Source organism: Oreochromis aureus, linkage group 13 (genome assembly GCF_013358895.1).
Source record: "Oreochromis aureus strain Israel breed Guangdong linkage group 13, ZZ_aureus, whole genome shotgun sequence".
Classification (NCBI taxonomy): domain Eukaryota; kingdom Metazoa; phylum Chordata; class Actinopteri; order Cichliformes; family Cichlidae; genus Oreochromis; species Oreochromis aureus.
Genome location: NC_052954.1, coordinates 5,157,246 through 5,170,073, shown reverse-complemented (window position 1 = coordinate 5,170,073; position 12,828 = coordinate 5,157,246). Strand labels below are relative to the sequence as shown.

At 39.9% G+C, this 12,828-nt stretch overlaps 1 protein-coding gene across 1 annotated transcript in view; it reads left to right on the top strand.

Moving 5' to 3' along the window:
• fancl (FA complementation group L) overlaps positions 1-12,828 on the top strand; it is a 37,049-nt gene that overhangs the window by 15,342 nt on the left and 8,879 nt on the right. The window contains exon 7 of the mRNA XM_031735085.2: positions 2,704-2,772. Coding sequence (XP_031590945.1) covers positions 2,704-2,772 — 69 coding nt within the window. The remainder of the gene's footprint in view (positions 1-2,703; positions 2,773-12,828) is intronic.

Genomic DNA, 12,828 nt, shown 5'->3' with positions numbered 1-12,828 from the left:
AAGCTTCACTATCTGAAAGCATGATTTGTGATATCTTAGTCTCAGACTAATGAACTACTTACAGAAATGAGATGTGCAGCTTCTCCTCTGCTCGTCCAGTAAGATTGATCTTACTGGTAAAGTTTGTGAGATCTGGTTTTAAAACGCTAAACTTGTAAAAACCAAGTTGAACTTTGAAAAATAATGAGACAATTTATTTTTCAAATCAGGATAAAGGATAAATTTAAATGTCATCATGCATCGCTAAAGTGGAAATTTAAACGAGCGCTGCATAGGTTGCATCTGTAAATTAATTAAAGTCAGCACAGTGCTGCTCACTAGTGTTTGTGCACAGTAGGATTGGGCGATATGTAAAAATTTTCCAACTGGAAAATCAGTCCAACAATCGCAGATGGGTGATATCTTCGCGAATGCGCACACTTTTTGATGAGCAAAGCAATGTAAACACACACGGACTGATTTGCGCGTTTACAACACAGAAGTCCAAACATGGACGAACTAATTTCCAAAAAACCCAGCTTAAACGCGGTCATCACAATTAACGTGATTAAAATTTTTAACGCCCTCAAACCATCTGGAGCGCAGAATGAACAAACTTTGGACAAACTGCCCGAAAAGTGTTGACAGAGACGTTTCAGGGATTTTGACTCAGTCTGCGCTCCAGATGGGTTAATTGTCAATCGCGTTAACAATTAACCCATGTCAGTATGTCATCGGTTCAGTGATGACGGCACGTTAACTCTGACAGCATTAAAAAATATAAAGTCGCCAATTTGGGATTTCTTTGGCTTTAAACAAGATGAAAGAGGTAAACTTAAGGATGTAACCAAAGCGGTGTGCCGCTTGTGCAGACGTAGATTTTGGTTTTGCTTTACACAAAAATTTTATAATTCAGACACTGGCAACAAAAAAATATTTAAATATATTTAAAAATAGGTTACATGATGCACACTTGAAGAAATGAGCTCTGCAGCTTATCTTCCACACATACAATGAGGCTTTTAAAAAAAAAAAATGTTTAATTTTGAGATTTTGACAGTAGAATTACTTAAAACTTTTCAAGTGAATGTCTCAGAGTGATGCTGAAAAACTAGTTCATGCATTTATTACTTCCAGGCTGGACTACTGTAATTCACTATTATCAGGAAGTCCTAAAAACTCGCTGAGAAGCCTTCAGCTAATCCAAAATGCTGCAGCAAGGGTACTGACAGGGACTAGAAAGAGAGAGCATATTTCTCCTGTTTTGGCTTCCCTTCATTGGCTTCCTGTTAAATCCAGAATTGATTTCAAAATCCTGCTCCTCACATACAAGGTCTTAAATAATCAGGCCCCATCTTATCTTAATGACCTTGTAGTACCATATCACCCTATTAGAGCACTTCGCTCTTGCACTGCAGGCCTACTTGTTGTTCCTAGAGTATTTAAAAGTAGAATGGGAGGCAGAGCCTTCAGTTTTCAGGCCCCTCTTCTGTGGAACCAGCTTCCAGTTTGGATTCGGGAGACAGACACTATCTCTACTTTCAAGATTAGGCTTAAAACTTTCCTTTTGCTAAAGCATATAGTTAGGGCTGGACCAGGTGACCCTGAATCCTCCCTTAGTTATGCTGCAATAGACGTGAGGCTGCCGGGGATTCCCATGATGCATTGAGTTTTTCCTTCCAGTCACCTTTCTCACTCACTATGTGCTAATAGACCCTCTGCATCGAATCATATCTGTTATTAATCTCTGTCTCTCTTCCACAGCATGTCTTTCATCCTGTTTTCCTTCTTTCACCCCAACCGGTCGCAGCAGATGGCCGCCTCCCTGAGCCTGGTTCTGCCGGAGGTTTCTTCCTATTAAAAGGGAGTTTTTCCTTCCCACTGTCGCCAAAGTGCTTGCTCATAGGGGTCATATGATTGTTGGGTTTTCTCTGTATTTATTATTGTGCTATCTACTGTACAATATAAAGCGCCTTGAGGCGACTTTTGTTGTGATTTGGCGCTATATAAATAAAATTGAATTGAATTGAATTGAATTGAATGTTTTACTTTTTGTAAGTCAGAGTGGGGATGCATATTCTGGGCATGGTGGGTGGATATCATGGTGAGCTGGTGCTTAGCTAAGCCCAGATGACATCCACCGGGGACAAAGGAGGGTGGTGGGACCCCACTCTGTGCCCACCTGCCTACCTGGCCCTCCTCACCTTTTTGGCACTGTGAAAAAGTAGCTCCAAGTCCTCTCTGTGTTCCAGCTGCTTCCGCCAGATCCAGCGCCAGGTCATCCCTCACCAGGCACAGCCAGGGAGGAGGCAGCACTGGCACGGATGCGTAGAGGCTTGGAAGGCAGGGGAGTGAGAGAGGATGAGGACAGAGTAGTATGATGCTGAAGGTGATCAGGATAAAAAAGAGCTGCTCATATATATTGACCAAAATGTATTTTTCAGCTCTTTAGAAAGTTGAGCCAGTAAAGTCGTAATAACTCGACTGTTTTAAATAAATACAGGGTGGCTGTTAATGTCAGTTATGAGAGGCTATTGACCTATTATAGCAGACTCTTCTAGCATGTTGAGAAATCCCAGTTTAAGCCTAATTCCTAAACTATGATGCCCAACTTCCTGATGCACATTTATTTAATCAGAATTCGGGGATCACTTTGCTTTTGTATTTAAATGAATTCTTAATATATGCAGTATTACAGTATTATCCCATCTTCTTAACACACAGCATCCTGCAGAGGCTCCTGAATGCTCAGCTGACCTGCCTGTGCCACTAGCTATAAACTGGACAGCACAGGTAAGTAAATATACACTGCTCCACACACATTGTCTGTCTAAAGAGGTTTTACTTCTGTTCAGTGAATGTCAAATGCTACTTGGTTGCTTTTTATCACACTTTTGACTTTTGTTTCAGAAACATGTCATCTAAAAGATTTAACTCACAAAAAATATCTGACACATCAAAAAAAATATCTCCCAATATTTTAAATGTATGAAGTCAGTGAAAGCTGCCTTAAAAAGCAATACCACAAGAATTCATACTGACATCAGATTAAACCTTAAAATGCTATTTTGATTTCAGGCAAGATGAACTGGGATTAAATTTCTGCTAAGGATACACCATAATGCATTAAAAATGTTTGGTTAAGCTTCAGGGTGTAATATTTTTTTATTTTTATTTCATGCTTTTTATTAAATTTTAGTATAATTTATCCACCCATTCTTACTTTGTGGCAAAAGATCTTGAAGTTCGTAGTTCATTATGACAGATTCTAAAATTACTGAAGATTTACATTCAGAGTAAAAGATGGTGAAATCCCTGACTACTACACACCTACTACTGGATTAGAATAAACATGCGGATGACACATCCCCAATTTTTTTTCATATAAAAAATAATTCTAATAAAACTCAGAAACTGTGTAACGTCTGTAAATGTGCACAGATAAATTAAGCCAGTCAAACTCAATGTAAAGCACTGAGTTTGAGCAATATGCAAACACTAAGTAATATGCCCTCTTCATTAAGCCAGTGTATAACTGTGTATAACTGTCAAAAATCAAAATACAAAAAACACCCACCAAGTGAACTGTCTTCTGTTTTTTGCTGCCCCTCATTGTCATGCTGTCAAGTGCAGTATTATTTGTGTATGAATCCATATAACATATATCACATTTAGTTTTATGATAATAAGGTTTCGCTGACAGTGGACTGAGCATGCACTTGTAGAAGTAGTGCTGGAACTGTGAACCAGGCATTAACACTAGAATTACTGAGCCTTTTTTCCCTGGTGCAAGTCCCTACTACTAGATTTACTGGCCTGCGCAGATTTGCGTAAATTCTCCCCGACCTTAACACCTCTTGGCACCCCGCTGAGATTTTCACAGGTCGTCAGCTCCATTGTTCTCCTCCTTTTGTTGTGCAAACACACCCTCCCCCAACCCCTAACCATGAGAGATTCAAGTTTTTCCTTCCCTGCAAGGCTGCTTTCCTTCCTTACCTGCCTGCATGCCTGTCCATAAACATATATACACAGAGTTGTACATATATTTATATAGCCACACCTTATATAATATGCATAAAGTCTAGTTATACACACAGACACATCTATATCATATATACACACACACATATATATATATATATATATATATATATATATATATATATATATATATATATATATATATATATATATATATATATATATATATATATATATATATATATATATATATATATATATATATATATATATATATATATATATATATATATATATATATATATATATATATATATATATATATATATATATATATATATATATATATATATATATATATATATATATATATATATATATATATATATATATATATATATATACATATATGTGTGTGTGTGTGTGTGTGTATATATATATATATATATATATATATATATATATATAATATGTATATATATATATATATATATATTATGTATATATATATATATATATATGCATATGTATATATATATAAAATGTTTGTATAGTGCACTTTCTATACCTTGCTCTGTCCACTTTTTTTGCAATGACAATGCAGATTTTCCACTTGTGGGACAAATAAATGCAGATTTGCTGTGTGTGTGTGTGTGTGTGTGTGTGTGTGTGTGTGTGTGTGTGTGTGTGCAACATTGGCATTTGTTTACTCAGATCCAAGGCAGGCCAAACCTCTGTGTTACAACCTACATACAAAAGACAGACATTCACAATATATGGGTACACAAGTCTGTTTTATTTCAAAGTGTTTCAAACTTTACAGGGTTTGCAGACCCAGTGTCCATCATCCCTGCATTTGGCACAGGTGAATTTCTTACATGTTGCACAGGTAAATCTGCTGCGATTCCTGTTGCAGCTCTCTTGCACCTGGCACTGCGTTGTCTTTACAGTCCCTGGCACAGCAGCTGCAGCAGCCTGCCTCTGTGCTAAGATTTCCTTGTGCTGCATGAATCGGCACGAAGTTGCTAAGCTAGAAGATGCAGAAACAATCTTCTTTGCCTGTCCACCCTGTACATGCCTTGTACAAAATGTAGGCATTCACTGCCGCCAGGTCCAGCATATTGTAGAAAACCGCTACTGGCCACCTGCGTGTTGCTGATCTTACAGAATACATCCGTGCCATTTGGTCCAACACGTCTACACCACACTGTAAAAGCAGAGCGAGAGAGTCATGAGTATATGTTTTTTCTATAGGCCTGTATAGCACACATCAGAAAACATTGTAGCACTGGTGTAAATTGTACACACATTCACATACCTTCATGTGGTTGTAGTCTGTGATCGTGTTGGGTTTCCTCTTTCTGCCGTCACCGATCGTCACGCCTTGGTGCATGGAACTTAGAACACACACAGTCTTGTTTTTTTTAGGTGCATAAATTGTCAAGGACACACTGCCACTTCTAAGCACTGAAGTGGAGAATACCTCTCGCTTTGCAGTATCTTTTGCAAGTTGAGGAAGTTCACGTCGGACTTTATTCACCGTGCCCAGTAATGTTGTTTTGCGCTGCAGCAGTCTGTGCGACATTGACAGTGAAGTAAAGAAATTGTCCGTTGTGATATTTCTTCCATCATCCAAAAACTGCTCCATCAGTTTCATGACCACGTTCTCTGCCAGCCTCTCTCCCTTCTGACGACTGGGGTCCTTTCCCAAGTAAGGAGATGCACTGCAGACATATTTGGTGTCCAAACCGTGGCCATCCAGAACTTGATCCCAAATTTGTCTGGCTTGGTTGCAATATACTGGGTGAATGGACAACGAACCTTGGTAGGGAACAGCTGTTCATCTATGGTCATGTGTTCCCCTGGAGTGAAACTTTTAGCACAGTTCTCGTTGAAGCGTGTCCAGATGTCGGAGATCGCTGCAAATTTGTCTGTTTTCACCCGTTCTGCCCGCGTGTCCCTGTCATCAAATCGAAGGTGTTGCATAATTGAAATGAATCTATCTAGGGGCATTGTCTCTTTGATTAGTGGCACCAGAAAACTTTCTGACCAGCAATCCACAATGGCACCAACAGGACACATGATTGCTCTTACAAACAGGATTGAAATGAATGCCATAAGTTCATGAACTTAAAGCATAAAGTCTAGTTATACACACAGACATCTATATATATATATATATATATATATATATATATATATATATATATATATATATATATATATATATATATATATATATATATGTGTGTGTGTGTGTGTGTGTGTGTGTGTGTGTGTGTATATATATATATATATATATATATATATATATATATATATATATATATATATATATATATATATATATATATATATGTGTGTGTGTGTGTGTGTGTGTGTGTGTGTGTATATATATATATATATATATATATATATATATATATATATATATATATATATATATATACATACACACACACACACACACGTAGATAGATAGATATGATGTGTGTGTGTATACATACACCAGTATTTTTGAATACACGTGTCCATATTTATGTTTCCAGATTGTTTGTATAGTGCACTTTCTATACTGTGCTCTGTCCACTTTTTGCAATGACAATGCAGATTTTCCACTTGTGGGACAAATAAATGCAGATTTGCTGTGTGTGTGTGTGTGTGTGTGTGTGTGTGTGCAACATTGGCATTTGTTTACTTAGATCCAAGGCAGGCCAAACCTCTGTGTTACAACCTACATACAAAAGACAGACATTCACAATATATGGGTAATATTAAGTCTGTTTTATTTCAAAGTCTTTCAAACTTTGAACGAACCTTGGTAGGGAACAGCTGTTCCCTACCAAGCATTTCTTGCAGCTGGCAACAACGGTCGTGCATTCAGTATAGTTGTGACTTCCGCAAAAAATGTGGTCAAAATCTCATGAGTAAGTTGAAGCATTTCTATCAGGCATTTCTGAAAGTTGTAACACAGAGGTTTGGCCTGCCTTGGATCTGAGCAACTCTGAGTGAGCAAATGCAAATGTGCCAGGCCTCAAGGACAATGGGTGGTTTGCACAACAAAAGCTGTAGGAGAAACAAGCTGACGACCTGTGAAAATCTCAGCAGGGGTGCTTAACACCTCGGGACTTGCACCAGAAAATAAAAAAGCCAGTAATTCTAGGGGGTATTGGGTTTAGGGAAGTTACGCAAATTTGCGCAGGATAGTAAACCTAGTGTTAATAGAATAGAATAGAATAGAATAGCTTTGTATGATCACTGTTACAAGAGCAGTGAAAGACAGTTTGGCATTTCTCCATGTGTGTGGAGTACACAATAGCATAAGTATTTACACAATAACAGACAAATTTACATTTACACAAGAAAGATATGTACAAGTTATACATGCACCTGCAAACATACACACACATATTTCCACATACACGCTTACATCTATATACATACACATACATGCCATCTAACTAGCAGGTGCATTGAGATGTGCAGTGTGATCAGTGATATTGCACATTGTGATATTGCACATTGAGTGGGGGGGTGCTGTTGGAACTATACTAAATAAGGTTATAATAAATACAGTTTAAAGAGGTAGGGGTGTTGGTTGCATTGAAGTATAAACAGAAATACGATTTATAAATAAGGTGTAATATCCATGAGTGTTGGCAGTGCAGTTATCCTCCAATCAGGGTGGAGGTAGGGCATGTTTGACAGCCTGTGGGTAAAAACTGATGGACCTGTAACGTTTACCAGAGGGAAGGGGGGGAAAAGTGAGTGTCCAGGATGTGAGGGGTCTTTGATAAAAGCCTGTAATAAACATCTAGTTACAGTATTTTAAACAGAGTTTTCACAGAATGCAATCCTGAGAAAAACTAAGCACACCTTTACTGCTTTCATAGAAATTAAGAGGGTGAGTAGCAGCCAGGTGTTGCTAATCAACGCTCGATTAATTGATCATCAGCAAGTATTGGCCACCTTTATAGAAACAGAACTTTTGATACATTCGTGATCTTCCCTGTAGGGAAAATTTAACCGAAAGTCAGATCACGCAGTGGTCAGACAAATTGTAAAAACAAGACAAGAGATACACGTCAGACTCTGATGCCTCATTTAACATGTTAAAATTAATGACAGTGCTGTTAGGAAAAGTCAGAACAAGATTGGCTTGTTGGGAGGGCTGCCAGGAGAACTCATTTCTAAACAATCATGGCAACATTGCTTAGGGTTGCAAATTTGCATCTGAACAAAGCAGAGATCTCTGAAACAGTGGTCTCTGGACATTGGAAGGCATTAAAGAGTTCATAATGCACAGCGCCATGTTTGTGCTCATTTGCTGTTTGGTTTTGGTGGTGGCTGAGGGTTGATGATTTAGGTTTATTTTGCAGCCACTGGACCTGAGCACCTTCTCATTTTTGAGTAAATCATGAACTGTGTATATCAAAGAATTCTAGATTCAAATGTGTGACTGACAGCTAAAGCTTGGCTGAGATTCAGTCATGCAACAGGGAAATGATCCCAAACACAGCAGTACATCTACAACAGAATGGCTGAAGAAGAAAAGAATCAAGGTGTTGCAATGGTCAAGGTCCAGACTTAAACTCAGCTTATCTTAAAGGAGTTGTGCATTCATATCCATAAACCTCCATGAACTGAAGAAATGTGGTAAGCATGAGTAGGCCAAAATTCTTTTACAGCATTGTGAGAGGTTGATAAAGTCATACAGAAAAGTTAATACTGCTTTACCCTGTCGAGGATACTTGGGTGCATGGGAGTTTGTCCAAGCAGTCTACATGTGTTTAGTGTAGAACCATTGCAAGAGCTTGGGTCGCATAGCCAGCAATAAGTTGGACTCGTTCCTGGTGGGTGTTGGACTCCACCAGGGCTCCCTTTTGTCACCGATTCTGTTCATAATTTTTATGGAAGCGAAGCTCTTGATTTACTGGTCGATCAACGTGGAAATGAGCTTTCTCTGAAGGGTGGCTGACCTGTCCCTTAGAGATGGGGTGAGGAAGTTGGGCCATCCAAGAGGGGCTCCAAGTAGAGCCGCTACTCCCCCACATTGGAAGGAGCCAGTTTGAGGTGGTTCCGGCATCTAACAAGGATGCCCCCTGGGCCCCTCCTGGGTGAGGTATTCTGGGCATGTCCTACTGGGAGAAGGGCCCTGGGGCAAACCAGGAACGCGTGAGAGAATATATCTCTCGGCTGGCCTGGGAATGCCTTGGTGCTCCCCTGGATAAACTGGAGGAGGTGGCCAGTGAGAAGGAGGTCTGGGATTCTCTGCTTAGGCCCCTGTCCCTGCGACCCACACCAGATAAGCAGAAAAAAATGAATGGATTGATGAATCTATATTGGTATTAAATTGGTTCTATAAGCTATTGAATTATGAGGTTTACTTAGTTTTTTACAGGGATGCATAGAGTCCTGTGAATAACTTATGTGACCGTGTAATGTCACAAGAATCAGGCTTTTACATGGCGTGTGTGTGTCAGTGTTTTTGTAATTGATATTTTAGAAATTCTTTATTGTTATCAGAGTTTTGTACCGTGATATATTGAGGCTCTCGGAGACTCAAACTCTGATTAAGGACTACACTGATCCACTTGACTCATCTTCGGCTGCTTATTGCATAATTTGACAAAACACATCTCCACCTGCTCTATTAAAACATTTTCTTTCAGCCCCTCAAATTTAGTCCACTATAATTGGCATAAAAGTGCTTTGATGTAAAACCAGCTGTGGACTCTTTGTATCTCTTTGGCTCCTCATTATTGTTGTTTGCCGTCTTTCTTCTTTCACTCTGGTGCTGCTTTTTATCTCCGTCACTGCCTCGGAGTCGGATGTTGCTCATTCTCTCTCTCTCTCTCTCTCTCTCTCTCACTCACACACACACACACACACACACACACACACACACACACACACACACAAATGTTTTGATTGATTGATTTATTTTTTCACAGTCACGTAATCCGTCGTTAAAAAAATACACTCGCACTCTGTATCTCAACATTGCACGTCCTTTGTGCCAATTTGATGTCCACTTTTGTAAAGACCAGTTTGACTTTTAGACCCCAGGAGTGAGGATATGTTTGGAGAGTGACAAAAAAAGGAGCTGTGAAATGCGTTATGTCAATCAGAGAGAGAGGAAACACCAGCGACAGAGAATATGAGGAGAGAGATGCTAATGCATGGGCGTGTGTGTGTGTCTGTGTGTTGGCGAGCTGATACATGGCAGGCGTACAGTGAGGACCAGCTTAGAACAGCGCTACCGTATGGAGCCTGTCTGCCTGCTGGGCCGTTGATGGATCTCTCCCACACTGCAACATGAAGTGTGTGTATATGCTTGTGTATGTGCGCTTGCATCTGTGGCAAGTGTGTTTTTGTCTGATGTGTGAAGGGTGTGTGTGGCGGGGGGAAGGGCTTGTCTGTCGGCAGTCCTGACATGTTCATTTGAATGAGTAATTATTGCCTGCTCTGTTGCAGGGCCAAGACGTGCCACTCTGTGCATTTGTGTGGAACCAGAATGGGAAGGGAAATAAAACCTTGGTGTGTATGCAGTTTTTGTGTGCTTGAAGGCTATACAATGGTTTGTGTGTGTGTGTGTTTTCTTTTGTTTTTTCTGACGACCAAAAAGTACAAGCATGAGAGATGATGAAAGTTGTGTGTGTGACTGGCTAAGCAGTGGACCCAAAAAGCCCCGCCTGAATAAACATCCTTGCATGAAAATACAAAATTGCTGTTAAATGTTGGTGCTTGCTTATTGTATAATAAATAGAAAAGTTGCAGTCATGGTTGGTTCAGACCATGTACTCTATAGGCACCTTGGCATTACCCATTAGTTTTGAACTCATTTTCATATAAATGGTAAATTGCCTGTATTTGTATAGCGCTTTACTAGTCCCTAAGGACCCCAAAGCGCTTTACACATCCAGTCATCCACCCATACACATTCACACACTGGTGATGGCAAGCTACATTGTAGCCACAGCCACCCTGGGGCGCACTGACGGATGCGAGGCTGCTGGACACTGGCACCACCGGTCCCTCTGACCACCACCAGTAGGCAACAGGTGAAGTGTCTTGCCCAAGGACACAACGACCGAGACTGTCCAAGCTGGGGCTCGAACCGGCAACCTTCCGATTACAAGGAGAACTCCCAACTCTTGAGCCACGATCGCCCTAGGTACTGTGGTGTCACTCAAGCGTTTGTGAAGCCCTGTTTTGAAGCCTTTAGCATTTTCAGGCAAGGGACTGCTCTGACTGTGAAGCTACACTGAGCGCACCCTGGATAATCCTCCTCTCTAATATTTACAATGACTAAAATTTAGTAAACTGACTCATTGTTTATTCAGTATGACCTGAAAGAAGTGACCCAACGAATAAACTCATCACTAAAGTGTTTACAGAGGTCAAGTTCAGCCTCGTCACTTCTATGGGACAGAAGTCTTTTTGGAAGGAGCCACCTTTCACTCCTTTGTACCATGGCACCATTTTCCACCACACAGAGGACCAAAACAGTCAAGGACAGAGGGATTTGGGTGACATACGTAACAGGTGTATAAGTCAGACAGAAAATGCTGAGGGTGCCTCCAATCATGACTACAGAGAATTTCAGGTATGTAGGTTTAATACTTGCATACCTAACCTACATCCTTTTTTTTATATATATATATATGTTGTCTGTGTGTTAAACGTTAGTGTTTTGGCTGCTGCCATGTTGGCTCTTTGGAGCCAGAAGTAACTATATTTGGTCAGATTCGTGGGTTGCTAAGTTATCACGTAATGACAGCAGGTGTGCATGGTTATGTTCAGTGACTCAAATTACCAACGTGAGAGCGGTCTGCTATAGCCTGTCTGTTTATATCTGTAAAAGCCTTACTACCTCTGCACAGGTGTCATGACGGATGCGCTTAGCCATGGGAAAATGAGGTAAAATAGTTGACAAACTTATTGGGGTGATGTGGAAGCTGTACTGGATATGTCTATGTTCCTATACTCAACTTTGGTCACAAGCTTAGTGATAGGGTGAGGACTTCAGTCATTCTAGATGGGCTCGAATGAGTGTACCCACAAGTATTCCCTGACAGTTGCTGTTGGTGCTGGTAGTCACTGTGAAATCAGTTGGTAAAGCTGCAGTTAAACAGAGCTTGAGATATTCCAGTACCCTTACAATACTCAGTAAGTGGTGGTTAAACTGATGTGCGTGACCCCCTGATGGTTAGTCCTTCTTTGGCCTGTTATTGGGTCCACCCACAAGCCTTGGGGTTTTGGGGATCTCCCGACCCAATCGGCTGGACGTCATCATAGTTGAGTACTGACCATTCCTAACTTCAGGGATCCTAGTAAGGGTTGCAGGAACAGTTCACAACCTCATAGAACTTGACATCCACAATTGTTATAAGACAGTCAATGTTACTTGCTTGCGTTGTCTGTGAGTGGTCATACTCCTTTGGGTTATCTATGAAGTTGTAAAATCTGAAGATCACATGTAAATAACATTACATATAATGAGCAATTTAAAAAAAATAAAATAAAATTTTGTCCATTGTTCCACAGAAGAAAATGTTAATGCTGGCAACATGCTCATGTCCATTCTCAGTAAAATGTCACGTTGACGGCATTCTTTTGCAATTCTATAAAATTACAGAGTGAAAGAAATTACAATAGTGAACAAATAAAAGAAACTGTAAAAAAAGAGGTTAAAGAAAGTGAAATTTAACAGCATCCAAGTAAAGAGAAGTGAATTCTTTCAACCTGGCTGCTTTTAGGAGTTAAATTGAGGTCAGTCATAAATAGATAAAGAGGACTGATTGAGATGGCCAAAGAGCAAATCTCAGCTCAGACTCACTCTCTTTTATACTTCCCTACAGTTTT